General features: G+C 42.4%; 1 protein-coding gene across 2 annotated transcripts in view; it reads left to right on the forward strand.

The window, feature by feature from the left end:
• SEMA6A (semaphorin 6A) overlaps positions 1–20752 on the forward strand; it is a gene marked incomplete at its 5' end in the record, with an annotated part of 63043 nt that overhangs the window by 17730 nt on the left and 24561 nt on the right. Inside the window, 10 exons of one of the 2 annotated variants that reach the window (XM_082013496.1) lie at positions 424–512; positions 1422–1639; positions 4483–4614; positions 7437–7592; positions 9010–9186; positions 9905–10045; positions 10141–10221; positions 12194–12252; positions 14085–14105; positions 14238–14288. In XM_082013496.1, coding sequence (XP_081869622.1) covers positions 424–512; positions 1422–1639; positions 4483–4614; positions 7437–7592; positions 9010–9186; positions 9905–10045; positions 10141–10221; positions 12194–12252; positions 14085–14105; positions 14238–14288 — 1125 coding nt within the window. The remainder of the gene's footprint in view (positions 1–423; positions 513–1421; positions 1640–4482; positions 4615–7436; positions 7593–9009; positions 9187–9904; positions 10046–10140; positions 10222–12193; positions 12253–14084; positions 14106–14237; positions 14289–20752) is intronic. The other variant, XM_082013497.1, reaches the window with a different exon arrangement.

Consider the following 20752-nt stretch of genomic DNA (forward strand, 5'->3'; position numbering starts at 1 on the left):
GCTTTAGCTGTCCCACTTTGCTTGCTGCTACAGACACGTGTGGGCAGAAGCAGTTACATGGTTTGCTATTCCCTCCACACACAGCCTGCATGCCATAAAGAGCACTGCTTGGACCCCTCAGGCATACCATTATATATTGCCTCTTTACCTTTCCTTGTACACCACGCGGGGCAGATGTCTCAGTGGCAAACACTTAACTACTTTTCAGTGATGTTGCACAGACTTGTCCCCAGCTGTCCTGTCCCCAGACACTGGTTCTTTTGCGGTGGGGATGTTGCTAGTTCTGAAAACTGAGCAAGCTTGCCTAATTGCAGGCATTTCACCTTTGGACATTGAGTGTGAATGTATTTGGCTTCTCTTTGCACGCGCATGCTATACACTGTACGTAGTGCCTAAATAGGATGTCTTGGGGTTTTTTTCTAGAACCATACTTTGTCCAGGCAGTGGACTATGGCAATTACATTTACTTCTTCTTCCGGGAAATAGCAGTGGAGTACAACAGCATGGGAAAGGTAAGGGCAAAAGCATCACGTTGAATGACTTTGTCAGATCCAGGAGGAGGAAAACATACGCTATTCTTGGACCAATGCTGTTAGGAGTGACCTTGAAATGAGAACCATAAATCATGGTGACAAGGTCATCATGTTGAGAAGATTCCTATCGCTCAAGCCAAAAGGTTGGTTGGAGTGAAACATTGCACTGTCTTGAAAGGAAACAGGGTGGTTTCTTACAGTGATGGTGTATGCTGGAATCTCTTTTCTCAAATCATAAAAAGCACAAGGCAAATGTAGTTAGTTCAGCATAGTAGGTAATTGTTAAAAATGGATTCCAAAGCAGGGAGATATTTTTCTGTAAGAAATCTGAAGTGGGGAGTGCTGGGTATACAGGGGCAGGAATTTTATGCTCTGCTGTTCTGCAAAGAATAATTAAACACTTTCTGCATTTTTGCTAATTTGACAATAGCTTTCTGACTAAGCAGTCAGAAAAGCTGACCAAGGTCACAAAGGTGGAGGGCAGGAATAAAAGCCCAGCAAGATTTGCATAGTTTTTAAGTGCTGAAAACACAGGAGTCAGAGCAGGCAGCATGGGTTGCAGGGACTGCGAATATAAAATGTGCTTTTGTTTGGCAAAATAGAAAGCTAAGCAGTCTGTATGGAAATGAGTTTTATATGGGTTGAGAACAGATCTCCTGAAGGATTTATGGCTGTATAGTAAATGCCACAGCGTTACCTTTTATAGCACACTGTTCCAAAGCCAATTTTTTCTCTGTTTCTTATTTATCACAGGTTATGGAGACGTGGGATTAAATTAAGCACCTTGCTGTGTTATTCCAAAAGTTTTAAAAGCAAAATTCTAACCAAGTCTTTTAGTTCAAACAAACATTTCATTTTCTCCCTTATTTTTGCTCTAACTCCTTCCAGGTAGTTTTCCCAAGGGTGGCTCAGGTTTGCAAAAATGACATGGGAGGATCTCAGAGAGTGCTGGAAAAACAGTGGACTTCCTTTCTCAAGGCTCGTTTGAACTGCTCCGTTCCTGGCGATTCACACTTCTACTTTAACATACTGCAAGCAGTTACAGATGTTATCCATTTCAATGGCCGGGATGTTGTTTTAGCAACCTTCTCCACTCCATATAATAGGTAATAGGCGCAATAACCTTTTACCTTCTGTTTCCTTTACATTTTGCTTTTCACTGCAGTTTCTTTTTACTTTATGAAGGTACAAGAAGTGATTGCTCATACAATGTAATTATTATGTATCATACGCTTACTGATAGTTTGTGTTTCATTTTAAGATACCTTGGTATTGCTTACTGCATTTTATATCTGATAATTTAGAGCAGCTGTCAGCCATTTAATATCTGGGCATGTTCCTTGGACGTATTTTTCTTTACATGGGAATAATTCAGAGCAGCCACCAAGAAGTTTTGCAGCATGTAACTTGCAGAATGTTATTCCAAAGAGGAAATAGGATATTTTTTTCTCACAGAGAAAGGACTGGGTCTGTCCTGTTTACATCTAAACCAGCAAGAACCACATTAGTACTCCTTCCCTCTATTTCATGCATCCCAATTGGCTCTTGCATTTTCTCCTGGGAAAGCCGAGATCCTGCGCTGTCCTGCTGGCTGGGAAGGAGGGTCCCCAGAACACCTGTATTTCATTGCTCACGTGTTTTTCCAAAAGCATCAGTTCATCTGCAAAGAATTTATTACCATTACATATGATAACATGTTTCTCCAGAAGCTATTAGAAGAGTAACTGTATCTAATTACTGAGATCTCCCAGAGAAGCTAAAAAAATAGTAGCATTCTAATTAAAAAATGTATTGCTGTTTGACAGAGCAATGTTTGAGCTTAAATGGGAACTTTATTGCTGAAATCCATCTGTTTTTGCTGTACACTCACCACCTCTTGTCAAAGGCTGACCTCAGTGAGGTCATGCACATAACTGACTTCAAATGAGAGTAAGCCCAGGCCTGTAATGTATAATCGTTACTTTTGACATCAAAACAATAGGAACGGCAATGGAATAATTATGCCACGAATAGGGAATAGGGCTTAAATTAAGATGATCTATTTTTACGCAAACTGGCATAATAAAACAAGTGAACAAACAGAGATTCAGCATCAGAAAATAGGTTGTATCTTGAGATTATCTCAAAATTGAGATTGCCCTCCTGTGTCATGAATAATACTTTTCCTTAAACCCTGCATTTTTAAATCTAAGTACTTGGTGTTAAAATCAAGGTACTATATTATAGGCCCCATTTTTTGCCAGACATTGAAGATGACAGGAAGGCACATAGGCTTGGAGACATCTCATTAACAGACCTACCTCTGGCATGGATGCATCTCTCTCATTCCTCCTCCACTAAGGAAAAGCTACAACAAATATTTTTGATCTCTGGAACAAAACTTCCACCTAGAGTGAGCTGGAAGAGATTCCCCAGTCTAGCCTGAGGTCACCCAGAGTAGGAGGTGATGATGGGTTGTAGTCCAGTGGTCGGGAGGTGGCTTGGCTGTGACCCACAATACTCCATCTGTATGGCTTTATCACATTGCAGACCCGCAAATTGCCGCCCTCAAGAGTAAAAGGTGTTGCAGTCGTCGCACCACGACAGTCCCTGCATCACTGTGGAGTTACGTGTTGAGCACAGTTCTTAGCACTTTTAGTTCTGTATAGTACATAAAAAAATTTTTAGTTTTTAAATTAGGGCTTAATTCAGCAAAGTGCAAAATCTTCTAGCTGGCGTGGGTTTTGCGGTGTCTTTTAGGGTGAGGTCCTGTGTGTGGCCGAATATACCCTTGACCAACTCTTACATTGACATGCATGTGGCTGCCTCTATTTAAAACTCGTGCTGTGTAGTATGATGTTAATATAGAGCTTTGAAGTTTCCTTCCATGTAAAAATCTGTGGAGATCAGAGTAACGCTAATACCATCTCCCTACTCGTTGTTTCCTTCAAGCATTTTGAAACCTTTTAATATTCAAATAGTTATTTTCCTATCAATTTACATGCCTTTATGGATTTAGTTTTATTCTGTCTAACAGTATTATAGTTCCTACTTTTTTTTTCTTTGGTGTATAATAGCCTACTAGCTAAAAGCAGAATTGAAAGCCTCAGCCAGCTGGGTTCATGCTATTCACCTGATAAAATCAAGCAGTGAAAGTCAGACACAAATACAGTAGTTCATGTGTAAAAAAATGAAAGGTGAATAAATGAATAATTCATGCTTTCAAGTGACTGACCATGGGAAGCCCCTAAGCCTTTCAGAAAGTATGTAGGTAAGGGTATAATTACATTTAGACAATGCTATCATGCAGTTGCATGCAAATAATCAAAAATTTGAAATTTATAACTTTATGATCTAAAAATAAAATTGAATTTGCTTCTATAAGCTCTTTACACCTCACTGAGTTAAGCAAATTCCTGAGCATAGTTAACTCTTTTCCACTAGGAAAAACTGGTGGAGATAGGGTGTGGGAGGACGGAGGAATAACGTGTAAAAGCCAGATCAATGGCACGTTGCAGCATGCTCCCTGTTTGATCAGCAGCAACTTCTGAACTGTCTGCAGTGTATTTTTGAGGCATGACAGGGACTGTAAGAATTAATACCGAGATATGTTGTGACTTACATGAACTTAAATTTCCAAATAATGGGCTCTGAATGAGACTCGCTATTACTCCTCATGCCTCCCCAGTGGTACACAGAGTTTCCCAGATTCTTTCCCTTCCTCAAGATTATTGCGATTACTTCTTTCTATAGAGGCTTTGAAACAAACTGTGCTGGCAGGAGCTGTTTGCTGATTGGTATATTTCAGGCTTTTCCATGGGGCTGGCTTTTCCTGTCAATACTCAGAGGTTACAGAGTTCAGGATTGAGTAGCCTGTGACAGGAAGACTTCTATACAGCATGTTTTTCACTCAAGATTTTATGCATAACTGCAGAATGAGTAACAATTTCTGGGAAATGTCACTTTGCAGCATCCCTGGCTCTGCAGTCTGTGCCTATGACATGCTTGACATTGCCAATGTATTTACTGGGAGATTCAAAGAGCAAAAGTCTCCAGATTCCACATGGACACCAGTTCCTGACGAACGAGTGCCCAAGCCCAGGTGAGTTTCACGTATAATGATACTGTGCTGTTCCTGCATGCAGCACAGAGGTTTTGACAATTTGAACAGCCTCGTAAAGTGCAGACACAATTGAAGATACATGTTGTAACAGTACAATAGAAGTTGAGTTGCATTTAGACCTACAGCATGGAAGTGAGAATTTTTCCACTTGAGCAAGATTGGTGCAACATAAATCAAGCCAGCGTCAGATCTACTTGGTCAGCATAATCTATCACTTCAGAGTGGTGTGAGTTGCACACCTGTGGCACATTGGTTTGGTAATGGATATATCTCATTACAAAGCCTGCACCAGTTCTGCAGTTTGCTGCTCTACCGTTAACATGCAGTTTATGTGCCACAGAGGATGCATCATGGGGAGAAAACAACAGCATTCCATCAACATGGAGATTCAGTTTACCTCATTCCTCCTGTGACTTGTTTTCCCTGCTTCCACTTCCCTCATGTTTGCATGTAGCTCCTCTATTACACCCTTCATATTTTCTACAAGCACCCATTTCGTACAAGTTGCTGTTGACAGTCACTTGTTAACTCACTTACACCAGTGGCATTTTGCTCTGAGAATACGATATGAATGTAGATAAAGCAAATTCATTTATCTCAGTCAAGCTCTACCACTTTAATGTACGTTTTATGTTGCCTGTGATATCTTGCATAATTTCAAAAGAAAAACACATCTGAAGCTCTGTGGTGGCAACTGAGCTTCTACCTAAATCCAAAATTGGCCCATTATGTTTTAGAGTTGCTAAGTATAGTGTTCCTGTGCTGTCTTTATTCTGAGGCTGTCACTCAAGAGAAGAGCCTGAAGGTGACTGGAAAATCTGGTAAATTCTGTGTCTGTTTTCAGTCTGAGGCTTAGTAAGGCACCTGCTAGCACTATTCCTCGATTTTCTTCTCCTTTTTGCAATGTTTCAACAACTCATTGACATGGTGGGCTGCCTTGGTAGTGCAAGGCTGCATCAGGGCTCCAAGGCTGTTTGTTTGGAATTTACTCAGATAACGAGTACTGGCTGGGAAGGGGGAAAGGAGAAAGAGAAATCTTCTCTTTCAGTAGAAGGAAGAAGAGAAAATTGCATGGTGAGCTTGTGGAATGAGCCAATAGCAGGCTAACAGTTCTGATGAAGATAATACTGCTCCTTCTAAGCCAGTAGGAGATAAGAGGAACTGAATTGGTGAACAGTCTTTCATGTAACATCTGGTCATCGCTCTGCTTAATAGAAATAATCATTACTTCTAACTCATGTTGCAATGCATGAGAGGCACAAGACACCTTTGAAATAAGGTTATTTTGATTTGGATATCTCAGTATAGTGCAGAAACAATAATGCTCCTATTGATCCTAACATTTCTGAGAAACATACCGGAGCCTTTCAGGGGCCTCGCATCCCTTTTTGGCTGAGGTGCACAGCAAGGTTTACTTGGTTTTATGTTTACTTGATTAAACCAGTTTTGAGATTAAAACAGGATTAAGCCAATCATGTGATTAGGATTTAGGAGGAAATAGGCCTCCAGATAAGATATACAGAAACCCTAGGCACTGCAGTGCCAGAAGGCAGCTCCCTAGAGTTCTCGGGGAATGTCACCTCATGAATCAGTGCCCTTGCAAGGACCTAGGAGACGAGTGATATCCTTGGTTTCTCCTTCTCTCCCTCTATTGCTAATTCTATATGCAGTTACAAGACATCCAAAATATTTTGGATACAAAGAGGCAGAGCACACAGTCTCTGCATGTAGTGTTCATTGTGCAGCTGTGTGGGACCTGACTCATTGACCCACCTAGTGCCCTCCAGTCCTGTGCTACCTTCCTACATAACATTTACTTAGCTAAGGTTTGAACATTTATCTAAATCTAAGCAACAGATATGATAGGACCAGTGCTATATTTTGTTCAAGCTGCTTTTACTCCACTGATGTCGGTGGCTCTGCCCACGTCGGAGCAGATGAAAGTTCTATGCTGCAGCGTGTTTATGAGTGCATGGTCCGTCTTTCATCTTCCCATCTCACACTGGCTCAAAGGCTTAAAGAATCATAATGCTTTACGAAATGGGATCAAATGGACCTTTTGTTGAAGAAAATAACCCACAAAATATTAATAACAGGCAAAGCATTTTGCTGCGTCCTGTGTAGAGAGGACCTGTCCAGGCAGGAAGGTTAAGTTACCTCTGAGGAGCAGAGCAGATTTTAGGAATAAGGTGAGCAGATTTGCTCTAAGTTGTCGAAGAATGATTAGACAACATTTCAGTGAAAGTCTCAATGTGCTACCATGCTTAAATCGTCTCATCCAGATTGAAAGAAGGGTAAAAACAATGTTACATAGATGCTTGCTAGGCTGTCTTCTCTTTCCACTTTCTACCAGGCAGGACTGAAAACAGCATTCTTTCACACTTGCTAAAAAAAATCAACTTCCTTCTGTATGTTAGGGACTGCTTTTATTGCAGGAAAGAGCAGTCAGCTAGGCAAATTACAGATCAGAAAGCACCTGTGCCCAGTGGGCAGCATCAAGCCAAATGCACACATGAAGTGATTAGGTTCCACGTGAGTGGATGAACTACAAACTCTGTGTGTCACACTCCTGCTGAAGAAATGTGTTTGTGCTTTTAGGTGACGTGTTAAGTCCTTTTGAGTGGAGGATTGAGCAGGATTTTAGGCTTCCCCTGAGGGGCTGCACAAGTCCACCAGACTTCTCAATCCTCCATTTAAACCCTTGTAATGCACATCAGATTTCACTGAGGGCCTCATTACAAAAGGAGATTTGCAGTAGGTATGAAATAAGTGTTCAGGCTTTACTGTCTTGTTTTATTTAGGCCTGGTTGCTGTGCTGGCTCTACATCATTAGAAAAATATGTAACCTCCAACGAGTTCCCAGATGATACTCTGAACTTCATCAAAACACATCCACTGATGGACGAGGCTGTACCTTCCATTGTCAATCGACCCTGGTTCCTGAGAACGATGGTCAGGTACGTACCTCCAAGTGGACTCTTGTCCTCATCGTAGCTGTCAAGTTGTGCAGATAGTCTTGCTTCAGAATACGCTCAAAGTCTGTAAACATCCTCGATGTGCTGGGCATGAATCCAGCTAGGAATGATGGCAGTGCTGAGCAGATGCCGCAGAACTCCCTCAGCAGCTTTCAGGATAGGAAAAAAACCTCCGTCCTTTCCAACCACGCTGTGCTGAAATGGGATCTTGGAGGAAATGCTGTGCCGGGAAGGCTGACCCGCCTGTTGGCTTATGGGTCAGTGCTTGAGACAGCTCTGTAGAAAACTTTGGGTAAGGATCAGCAGACAACCCAGGGATATGTACACAGGATACAAACATGCCTGCCAGGATATGTTCACAGGATGTGAAGATGTCTGTCGGGATATGTACTGGTATGTTTTAATGTTTACAGAAGTGTACAGGCAGAAGTAATCACATAATCTGTATCCTTTCTATGGCAACAAGAGAAAAATAATAATGAAGAGATTTGAACAAAGACTCATCAATCAGCAAGCCTCAAATACACCATCCCCTTCCTTATCAAAACACGTTCCCATTCTCTGCTGTGGCCACTATACTACTTATCTACCCTCCAGTTGTGAACAGAATAATGTGACTAACTTTGCCATATTTTCCTCTCTCCCTCGGAGGAAGGGTAGAATCTTGTGCCAGGCAGCGTTTAGCTCTGGAAAGGTCTGACTTAGTTCTAGTAATGTATCTTCTGTCAGGTTTTTATGCCAGGTTCTGTACCTCCAACCAAAGACAAGAGCAGCCAGCTCTGCAGAACGCTTCCCTTTGATCGCCAGTACCAGATAACTGGTACCAAATCACCAGTACTTGTTTTCAATAAATTCTGTTATCCCAAGATTCGATATCGTCTCAGCACTGAACTCACTTAGTGACAGTTGTGTGATTATTTTTAGTGAGGTAAAATGATGTTTAGCGTCTCACTATCACACTCGCACAGCTTTTCCTGCCAAAAGAGTTGAATGTAGATCAGTTGTCATTATTGCTGCTTTTACTGTGGCAGAGCTTGAAAATCAAAAATTTCACTGTGCCGATTTTCTTTCCCTGCCTGAAGAAGTCACCTGACTAGTGCTTTGCATTTTATTGGAAGAATAATTGCTAAATGGCCTCAGACTCTTAGTACGCCTTCAGCTTTATGCAAACACTTGTGCTAGCTATTGGCTATATGGACCTGCAGACAAACACACGAAAATTCCCCACCATTTGAAAAGCCACACTGGTCCAGTCTATCTTGACTTAAAGGTTTATTCAGCTAGGAAAATATGGGATATGGTTGTTAGAAGGCTACCATGCATATCTGAAGTGGACGAAGTGATAAAATAAATGGCAATCGAGTCCCAAGTGATCCAAAATACTGTATTGTTATTCTAGATACCGCCTGACCAAAATTGCTGTGGACTCTGCTGCTGGGCCGTTTCAGAACTACACCGTGGTTTTCTTGGGATCAGAGAAGGGAATCATCCTGAAGTTCTTGGCACGGACAGGAAACAGTGGTTTCCTAAATGATAGCCTTTTCCTGGAGGAGATGAACGTTTACAATCCTGAAAAGTGTGTATCTGATTCTTTGTACTCATGGTATGGGTGACTTTGAACTTCCGATTTCCCAGAGAGTAGGTTGTCCCACGAAAAGGGAAGTTGTTAGAGAAGCCAAGTTTTGTGAGTGATTTTAAATTGTTTGGGGAGGGGATGTCTGCTTATCAGTCTCTACATTGCAGTAAGATGTTTTTTATTCAGTATGTGTAGAAAATAGCCCATCCTATGCAGCAGTTGATGGATAATTAAAAGTGAAATTGTGCAAAGGAAGATTAATTTTCTAATCCTATAAAAAACCTGATTCCTCTCCAAATAATTCAACAACGAGCAGGCTGCTCTCCAAGGGAAGTTTCCTGCATTTCAGCCTTTCTCAAATATGCCTAAGGGGGCTTTGAAGTGGGCTGTAATCATGAAGAAATTTTAGCTACTTTGAGTGCTGGAGTAGAATAAACACAAAAGGTGAAGGGCCCTCAGAAAGCTTGTCTGGTGTGCCATCTCTCTCCACTTCTTATTCCCCTGTCCCATGCATTTTTAATACTCACTTGTATGTCTGTCAGTGTTTTTAGTGGCTATTGTGTGTTCTTTTTCCATGGCTTGTTCAATTCAACCGTTCTCAGAGTTTTTTTGTGGGAGTTTTTTGGGGGTTTTTTGTCGGCTTGAGGAATCATTACGTTTTCATCTAGTTTCCCAGCAGAACTCATCTATAACCTTATCGCACATTTTTTCAAACCAGGTGCAGCTACGATGGCGTGGAGGACAAGCGGATAGTGGGCATGCAGCTTGACAAGCCCAGCAGCGCCCTGTACGTTGCCTTCTCCACCTGTGTCATCAAGGTTCCCCTTGGACGTTGCGAACGTCACGGCAAATGCAAAAAGTACGTGTTTTCTGATGGCTGTCAGAAGCCTGTATGCCAGGCACAGGAAAGGCGGGAGCACTCATGAATGCCATCTTGTGCTCTTCTTTCTCAAGGGCCTGCATTGCATCCAGAGACCCCTACTGTGGATGGGTGAAGGAGAGCGGGGCGTGCATGCAGCTGGTCCTTGGCTCCAAGTGAGTAAGGGCTCTGGCTGGATGGGCCGTGAAGCTCTGGCGGTGGCGCCAGGCAGTCTTGGGCAGAGCTACGTGAAACACGGGGCTCTTAGGGAAGGAAAAATGTGGGAAGTGTTTGTATCTACCTTATTTGCATTCACCTCTGAAATGTCTCACAAATTTTTTTGATGTGAACTCTCAGCTGATTGGTAACTGCTGAAAGAGGAGGAAGAAGAAAATTAAAGCTGTACTTAGGTCCGCGTGTTGTTGAAAGGAGGGAACTGGATGGGTATGTCTGGACCAGCCCACACTGGAGCCATCACAGCTGATTAAAGAGGCAATAGAATCCAAATTAAATTACTGAAGCAATTTGTCCACTGAAAACAAAACCAGTTCTTCTAATTTACTGTGCATTACTAGGAGGAATCACAGAGCACAATAAGAGCTTGAAGCAGATTCAGAGAAGTGCTGGATCTCCCCTTGCTTAACAGTAGAATTTAATTATTTACAATAATGAAGGTCGTCTGTGAAGGTTTGTTTAAATGTGGTTACTAAAGCCTCCTTGCAGGAAACAGACCCACTTCAGACCTCTCATTTCTTGGCCACGTCTACACAGCTCACACCTGCCTGCTCTGAGGTGCAGGTATGCTTCCTCAAGGTAGCGGTGTAAGCGTAGCACAAACATCACACAACCCCATAGCCACACTAACCCTGCTTCTGTATAGGTCTTCAGTATATAGTGGGTGAGTTACCATCCCTGTGCTTGTGTCGTGTTCTTAATTTGTTGTTTCAATTCAAATTGTTTGTCCACTGGGGATGCTATAGGTATATCTGTCTGTATATGCTTTACTACAAGAGTGTAAACTATTCCTGACTGGACATTTGGTAGAATAACGTTAAAATGCACCTGTGTCCATATTGGGTTTTCTCACCATTCCCAAGGGGCTTCACCCTTTTTGCACTTCCATGGCAAACTGTAGGGGACTGCTGTACCTTACTTGTAAAAGCAGCTCCTGTGTTTATCAATAGATCCATCGAGACAGAGGCAGCGCAGCTGGTGGTGCAGGTCAGAGGCGAGCAAGGCAGGTTACTCTGTGTCCTTTGCATAGCCCTTAGGAAAGGGGGTCCAGATGAGCTGTGAAGATGTCTGGTGAACTTCTAAGCTAGCCAAGAGAAGGCAGAGATGTTGGGTGCCCTCCTGGAATAGATGACATTTGAGCAGGAGCTTTAAGAACATGGAGCTGGGAATGAGGTGCCTGCAAGGATAGTTATGTCTCAAGGGCAGGTTCCTAACTGATGTAGACAAGGCCTTCTGTTGATAGTTATCCAAGGCTCTTGTCATTCGCCTTTGAACATACAGTAACTTGGAAGAACAGCTTCACTAGTTATGCAAAATCACAGGCAGAGGTTAGGAGCATAACCTGGGCATGCCAGCTAGAAAAGCCTGTGAGTTTTTTTTCAGTAGAACACCTTGAGTTCAGTGGAATGCCTTCCGTGGACTAGACCTTACGCCTTGCAGCCTCATCCAGCACAGTGCATACATGATTGGTGACATGCAAGTTGTCGTTCCCCAGCACAGTACCTCCCCAATGGGTTAGCTTCCTTCTCATGTCAAAATATTGGTGCAGCTTGTCTACTGTATGGACAAGTTAAGGTAGGATCATTGCTCCTGATAATGTCACATAGTATAGAGGTAACTGTTTAAAGAATATGAATTTTTTTGCCTCCCTTGACAATGAGGCATGCAGTGGATTTTAAAAAAGTAATAATAAAAAGACAGTGTATCATCAGAGGCCAAGAAATCAGAAGCCATTAAGCAATGACGAATAACTTGTATGTCTGTGTTGCAATTTTTCAGCCTTTATGTGGAAGTTCCAAAGAAAGAGCCAGTTTCATGGCAGGGCTTTATTTCAGTTGCACATGTGATGATTTCTTTCTGGTAGTGCCTGTGACTGTTGTTATTCATACTGTTTTGTTTCTTTCTATTATTTAGACTGGCATTTGAACAGGACATAGAACATGGCAATACAGATGGCCTGGGTGACTGCCAAAGTAAGCAAAGCTTTTACCCTCTATTTACCATGTGTCACAGCATCCTTCTGAATGCCTCAAATCACCATTACCTGCCGAGCATTCTTTTGTAGCAATGTAAGCCACAAGAAGGACAGCAACTGTGGCTAGCGATGCAGGTTCAGAAGAGGAACGGTTTAAATGTATTTAAAGAAAATAGCCCAGTTGGTGTGATTTATACAAACACTGGACTTCAAAGCAGTTATGTAGTGAGAAAACCTCAGTTCCAGAGGATATTGATTATACCAACGACATAATGAATTGGGTGTTCGTTGGCTTCATTGGCCATGGAGGTTGGGTTGTTTATGTAGATGTACAGAAGTGGCTTGGTTTCTTGGTGTAGACTGTGTATTGAACTACATTCCTATGCAGGACCCGGAGACAGTGAAATATATCAGTTTTGGATCCAGATCAAGAAGTGGGAACTACTTAGTTTGTGAATCTTAGTGGATTTTACACACAGGCTGGACATCATAGTGGTATTAAGGATCAGGCAATACTGAGCCTGCTTAGGAAATTTTAATGGTAAACCATAGGTACTGACAGCAGGAGTTGTAAGCTTAAACACAGTCTTTAAACATTTATGTTTTGCACTGAGGTGCTTAAAAGTGTACAGCTTGCACTGCATGCAAAGAAACCTTGCATGCTGATTTCTGAGCCTTCAGGAATACTAACATCTGTGTTCAGGACTGCTCTCATTCCAAGTGTTCTTGCCAAGGTTGGTTTAATTCTGAGCCCCAAATATTATTTATAAACCTTATGAAATCAAGAATCACATTCTTTTCAGTGCAATTTGCACGGATGCCTGTAGATGCAATAAAACTGCTGAAGCTGAGGAAGTAATGTACAGTGAGAGAGTCATTAGTTCTGGAATACAGAGCAAAATAACGGAGGGCTAGATTGTGCCATGGGATACAGTGCAGGCCAGCTGCTCTCAAGAAAGCCAGAGCCTTCTCACGCCTTGTGCATCCTTGTTCAGGAGTCATTTATTACTGTGATCACTGTGCTTGAGGGAGTACAAGGATTTCAGCCTCTGCATGCTCTCCATCTCAGCTGCACCTCCCTCTGCTTCTGCCCTAAGATAGGGTTACGTAGGCTGTCTCGTAAGTTTTTTGAAGGAGGTGTACACATAGTCCCTCCTGTGCTCCCTGTAAAATGGGTTAGCACCAAAATCAGGTCACTTCCCAGCTGGTGCAACATTGCCCTTTCCAGCCAGTTCTGCTCTCCATGAGCAAATAGGTTAAACAGGAGGGGAAGTGTACCTGATACCAGTTACATATAAATGAAGGGTAGGAACTTATTCAGAAACAGCACATTGTGCTCATGGAGAGAGATCTGCTCCTGTGCAGAGAGCAACAGAGCCCATGCCTTGTCTAAATCCCTCTTTAGCCCTGAATGATGCACCAAACCCTGACACTGCACAGGGATCGATTCACCTCCCTGCTAACCCATCTGATCTTATTACTTCATGTGGTATTGGGTCATGTGAGTTCTGTCCTCATTGACTCACGTTGCTGGCTGCATCACTTGTAGTGCCTTGCCTTAGATTAGGACTTGATCTTGCAAAGAAAGACATGGCAGGGAGGACACTGGCCTTCCCACTTGGTATCCCTTGCACAGGGCTGGTCATGAACACTTTCAAAGCCAGACGTTGTTTTCAGGTATGTCTGAATATTAGTTTTGCTTGGGTCCTTAGGCTACTAGTCACATTCATGTAAAGATCAGCTGAAGCGTAGAAGGTTGTTAGCAGCAAACTATTAAAAAGAAAAAACGAGAGATAAATAATGATTTTTCCCCTGTTATTTGTCTTTCAGATTCCTTCGTAGCCCTGAATGGTAAGGAAGTTCTTAGTTTCATTATTTACTGACAGCAAATCCATTTTGGAGGAATCGCTTTTTACTAAACTTTTAAGTATTTTCATAGTTTTGTTTTATTTAATGTTTCTTCCCAATTTATTTTGTTCATAGACATTTCAACTGCTCCACCTGATCATGAAATGTCTTACAACACACTGTATGGTCAGTTTATGGGTGTTTTTAAAAATTCTTCCCTAACACTAACTCGTGTTAGTCTAGTAGTTTCTGTAGTCAAATAGCCATTACCCCTTTTTTCTTGTTTTGTCATGTTTTTGAGGGCCTAATTCACTAATCACAACTAGGATTAAGTCATGCCTCTTGATTTTCAATCCTTCTTTTCTAGTCCTCCCTCAAAACTGTCTCCCTTGAATTAAAGTCAGATATGACCTATTCTAATGGCACAACAGCAGACATGATTAAGAGCATGCTTCATCTGAAAGCTCAAACAAAGGAACACTTGGGTACAGTGATGCATCTTATCTGTTCACCAGGAAAAACAAGACAGCAGCTCACATCCCACTTGTGAGTGGTCCAGGCTGGTGTTGTGAACCGCTACAGCAGCCAGTCAGAGATACCTTAGGGAAAGGAGCAGAACTGTCTCCTTTCTGTGGAAAGATCTCTTATAAGGAAAACTAACCTCTTACCCATGTCAGCTGAGACTGGGTTATGCCTCAGTTCCTGAAAGCTCCTGTCACTTCTAGAGTGAGTCATATACATTGTCCATACTTACAGTATCTTAATGCCTGAATGGTGCCTGGTCTGTAAAAAAATAAAGGGGTTCACATAGCAAATTAAATGACCTGCACTGAAGAGGGGCATTTCTGCAAGCCTGGAGTAGCAGCTTCCCGTGATGCAGCTGTTAATCTGTGCTTACAGTACCTTCCACCACTTTATTCTGTATATTTAGAAGTGGATTACACTGGTACTTGGAGTACAGAATAAATGTTTTTGTGAGGAATTATTGCAGAATAAATAATCACTTTAAATTCAAATCTAGACTTATATTGCAATAGTTTCTCTATAGATGTCCTGAACAAAGACAAATACTCACAAGCTAAGAGGATATGTGCTACCAGTGAAGTCAAAGGCAAATTTCCATGAGGGGTGGGATCTTGCTTGTGAAGTGGCTTCCAGGCTGTACACGACTAGCAGTTCATCAGAGCTAGGGCAAATTCACCATATTTTTGGCTGACTGTAGCAAGAGGTAGGTTAGTGTGCAGTTGTGATGAATACTTAATTGATCCCTTCATCTCGTGCTTGAAAAATGCATAAGTACAAAGCAGAACCAATGACAGCTCAGTACAGTAGAATATAAGTAACTGGAGGCACAGTAATACTGTTCAACATTTGTAAAAAAAAATCAAAATCCCCATGTTGTTTATTACCAGGAAATGGAAACTGTGCGGGTGAAACTTGTTTGAAAGTATGATAGTGAAAACCAGCAAAGGGAATGTACGAAATCAAAGACAAGTTGAGACTTCATAACATATAGAAGAGTCGTAGTTTCATCTGCTTATACAGTTTGTACTTTCTTTCATTTGAAAATTGCTATATTTCCAACGCACAGAGTAGTACTTAAAGAACAGTAATAATAAAATCCATACTGCTGAATGTAAAGAAAAAGAAAATGGCCATGGGCATAGTGCTGATCTGCCAGAAATGTCCTAGGTTTCCTGCTTCTAAGTGCATTCATAGGCTGCACAGTTATAGCTGTGAGGCTGTGGTTCTGGATCCTGTCAGCTACAAAATTAGTAGGGACTTTAGCAAAAGCTGATATTTTAATCCGACCAAGAAAACATAAAAATGGTTCAAGTGAGCAGCAGACTGACAAAAGCTGCAGTTCCAGGGAGTACAGGTCACAAAAGGGGTCCATTCTACTGTCCTGGCATGTCAAGCCCGAAGACAGACTCCATGAATTAACCCAACTTGTCAAGTAGGACCCTACTGCCAAATGCAATGGAGAAATGCTAAGTCAACGTTAACATTGGCTTCCATTCATGCCCTATCTTTCGCAGATTATTTCATTGACCCTCCTTCAGGTACATCCTGATAACATGATCTCTAGGCAAGCCAGCTCTTCCTTTCATGGGTTTAATAGAAATACCCATTCTGATATACCCAGTGTTTCTTTTCACCTACCATGGCAAAATACGAAGCAAAATGTGCTAGTCACTTCTATTGATCTTCCATATGAGGAGTGTCGAAAATTCCAGCATGAGGTAGTAAGCTAGTCTCAGTAAACATGCTCATGTTTGCTAACTGTAGTGACTGCGCTGAGTCATTTTTTTCTTGAGAAAACTAAAATGTTATAAATGGTGCATTTTAATGTTGAGTACAGTTAAATGCATAAGTAAATGGTATTTCATAATAGATTAAATCTGAGAACGCTGGGATATACCAGAATGCCAACCAAGTGAATGCTCAGACTGCTTTTGGATCCAATGGACTAAATATATCCAAAGGCATCTGAAACTCCAGTTGCAAAAGAAGTCTTAACGCCTGATTCCCTTGATTTACTCCACTATAAATCAGTTCACATCAATGGATTTACTGCCAGTCTGTACCAGCGTGAATGAAAGAAGAACCAAGCCCTTAATCTTTGTATTCTTGGCATCAGCCTCCTCCTTAATTTGGCAGATGCGCTCCCTTTTCTGGGGCAGTCTCATGTGGCCAATTGTAAACAAGAAAACTGCAAAGTCCACACAGGTGACTATTCAAGTGCATCCCTTTGACACCCGAGGAGAAGATAGCAGGCTGAAGGTCTGGCTGCAGAAGGTCAGAGAGAAATGATGCAAGAGCCACATATTTAAACAAGGAGATTAGGCTAGGTTCCTCTGCAAAATTGTAAGCAGCTTCAATTAGCTTTGGAAACATAAATTCTTAGTGAATTGGGCCCTTATTTTCCCCTCTAGCCATAGTCCTTTCTCCCTCTGTAGCATTGATTTAGCCTTTCCCTCTAATTGTCTAATTAGGTTGCTATAGCTGTTAATAGGATAGTGTGCAGACATCTTAACCTCTGAGATCCTAATGACTTGTGCATATTAGAGCAACTATCAAATACGTATTGAATCCCTGTCTTTGTTTTAAACCTGAAAAAGCTCCTTGTATTTTACAAGTGCACTTCAGAACGAGCTGTAGTTACAGAAGTGCAGCCCTTCTGAATCATTACCCATGCCCGTAGACACTGAGTGCTTTTACTCTCCTTCTGTTACTTGATTACAGCACTCCAAATGAAAAGTTTTTGCAAATAATGGAAGAACCTAAAACAGATTTTTCAACACTGTCTCTATTTTGGTTTTTACGTGTTTGCTTTAAACAAAGAAGTTTGAAAAGCAGTGTGTCTGTAGTGTTTTTTTTCAGATGGATTGTTTTAAAACAAAGGCAGTATTGTCTTTTTAGATGTTTAGGTATTAACCGACATTAACATCGAGGTACTGGCCACATCTCAGATACGCCAAAGCCTCTTTAAATTGCAGTGAAGCCTATTTACACAGTCAGAGTGGTAAAAATGGTGTAATGGGAAAAAAAAAGCCCACTACATGTTGCAAACTACCCAGCACATTGTAAAGGTTTAATAATGGCTGTGTGTGAGAGGGCCAGGACTGGGTTGCCTGCCACTTCAGTCTTTTCTCTGTTTATGAGAGAAACTTAACTTGCTCATACATTTGTGGTGCCACTCTGCTCGGAGGTGAAATTCACCCAGCGGGACGGGCTGTTCAGGCACTTGCAGGACACAGCGGCTGCTCTGCTTGCAGGAGCAGCCACTGCCCAGTAGTAAGTGTTGGCAGAACACAGCCCTAACACGAGTGGGACAGGCTGCTGAGGTCTAATCTGCTCCTGCCCTGCTTCCTCAAAACCAAATGGAAGAAAGTTTATCTCAATTACGTGTGGAAGGTTGTTTCTCAGTGTGTACTAGACTAACGTATTAGCAGCAGAGCGAATAGACTGATTTCTTGCATTTGTGTGAAACCCTTCTCTACCTAACGACCATCTGGTACACATTAATATCTTTACAAAGCCTTAGCTTTCCATTACGAAGAAGTTCTCTATGTATTTGCAGCATATGGTTCAGGAAATCTTTTTTTCAGAAAATGTGTCCCTTAGGCATATATTTCCTCTAGATTACTGTATTAAGAAATGTTTTTTTTTAACCATACTTAATGGCTTTTCCTTAGATTTCCCCCTTTAAGCACACCTAAAGTGCAAGTGTCTGGACAGAGATATGGGCATATAAATGCATATCAAACACAGGCATAAAATATGATTGCTAGTTGGCAAGATTTTCTTCTCTTTCACCTCCTTATCAAGCTATGACTAATTGCTTTCTTATGCTGAGTGCAGCACTATTTGTAAGCTGACCAAATATTGTGCACATTATTGTGGTTGCTGAATGGGATATTAACTTGGAGACTGGAACCCCATGAATGCTGGCACTGTGGTTTAGTCTTTAGGGAAGAGAAGACATGGAAATCTTATCATTTCCATTTTCTGGCCTGTTCTCTGTCCCATTACCTCTCTTATTTTTGGGGGATGAACACAGGAGTTGACCAACCTAAAATGGTATAGGGGTGAAAGCTTTCACACTCCAGCATATTCTTGTTTCAGGAGGGCACGTGTTTTCAGTCGCTGGACCTCTACCTGTCCTTTTGGAAATAGGCAGCCCTGCAGCAGGACTGCTGTGGAGCAGGCAGCACATTTGGACCAGAGTCCATCATCCATCTCACTGTGTGTTACCAATGCTCCCAGCCATGCTGTGGCTTATGGAAACTTTTTAAAAATGGATAATGTTTGGCTTCTCTTTTCTATTTGAGCAATGTTGGAAGCTCTGTCTTCAACAAAATACAGCCTCTAATTCGCCATGTTAAAGAAAGATGGCTGGGGACAACCATACTTCCTATCGTGAGAGGTAAAAACAACACAGTGCCCTTGTCCGTTTAAGTCCTGACTCCTGAGGTCCAGAGCTAAATTGTGTTAATGATTAGCTGTGGTAGCTGAAGGTTGGCTCCGTGGTGGGAAGGCTGTGAATCTGACCAATTTTCCCTGCTAGGTGTACCAGTCACAAGAATTAGTTGTATCCATGCCCTATGCAAAACACAGTCCAAAGTGCTGCCGTATATAATCCCGCAGTAAATCAAAAGGGCTCCTCGAAAATATACGGCAGAGCACAGACATTTTCTTCCTCTGTAAGATGATTAATATTCAGCAGGACTTCTTTAAATCATAGCAGCATCTTAATAGAAGCTGCAGCTTTTTTGCTGACTTCATCAGTAGTTCAACCCCATGAAACTGGTGAAAAGGCTGGGTAAAATGAAACACAGGAGTGTATCAAAATCTTGGGAGCATTGGTGGCCAATATTTACATTTTCGCTAGAGCGAAACTGGGGACCTAGGTTCATCAAGCTCTCTGAGAGCTGGGGCTGGATGGCTTTAGAAGCCATCTAAAGCAGCCTTTTTGAGATACAGCTTCCGAAAGCTCTGTGCTTGCTCTGGGACTGTTTAAAATAACGTCTAGAAGCACAGTCTTTACCTGCCCAGCTCTGTGCCTTCATTGTGAGGCTCTAAATTTGGGCTCCTTGTGTTGCTCTATCTCTGCCCCAGTGAGTCTCAAATTATTTTTCTGAGAAGTGAAACAACATCAAGGGGAGGAGCGGGCAGAGGGTCCCTGCTCGGGCAGTCTGTAGCCGGGTGATTGGACTCCTCTCCACGGGAGACTCACGTCTAAGGCAGGGAAATTAATTTGCAGGGAGGTTAAAAAGGAGGCAGGAGAAAGGAGGGCTGCTGTCAGTCTGTCTGGCGGTATCTGAAGAGGAAGCGTTTATCTGCCATTCTGTCTGTGAATAATCCGATCCTATTTGTTTGTGTTTGAGCATGCTTCAGAAACCTTTATTTTGATGAGCTCTTTCAGGAGAGCAGGTAAAGGGAAATATAGTTGCTCCACGTCAAACTAACCAGGACCAGAGCTGCTTGAGTCAGGCTTGATGAAAATAACTCATTTTGATGTATGTGCCAAAAGGGAACTTGAGGGACATGTGTATTTTTAGGGTCGAAATGTTGTGGTGTGGATGGAGTTTCAGTGCCCCCTCCCCAGCAGCGACAGAACAGCCCGAGCCACTGGGAAGTCCAGGTTGGAGCTGTTTTTCAGAGACTGTAGACTCCAAGCACTCCGAGCATTTTGGGTGCTGAGGTACTTCTCAGGATCTAGCTGAAAAGGACGTATGAAGCTACAAACAATTCTCTGCCCCAGCCAAAACCCCTGTTAAAGTCGTGTGGTGTTTCCAGCGGAGCATGTCCTGTGAATGTGCTGTTTGTTGGGGTGTAGTTGATGGGTGAGGAGCTCGTCAGCCTTATCCAGGACAGCAGTAACAACGTGTAGAGTAGCCATAACGCAAAAAGGGCACGCGAGACCTTTCTCCTAAGAGTCATGGGTCCTTGGGCAGATCTATGTAGTACGGTGATGTCTTCACTGTCGCTCTGAGCAGAAATGATGGTCGGCTTCATGCTTATCTCAGAGCCGTTTTGGACCACCAGCTCAGGCAGGACTGGTGGCGAGGCTGCGAGCAGCAGACGGGGCCTGCACGCTTCCCATCCGCAGGGCGATGCCGTGGTGCAGCGCGTCGGCGCCGGGC

The sequence above is a fragment of the Phaethon aethereus genome, assembly GCF_964289735.1.
Source record: "Phaethon aethereus genome assembly, chromosome: Z".
NCBI classification, from domain to species: domain Eukaryota; kingdom Metazoa; phylum Chordata; class Aves; order Phaethontiformes; family Phaethontidae; genus Phaethon; species Phaethon aethereus.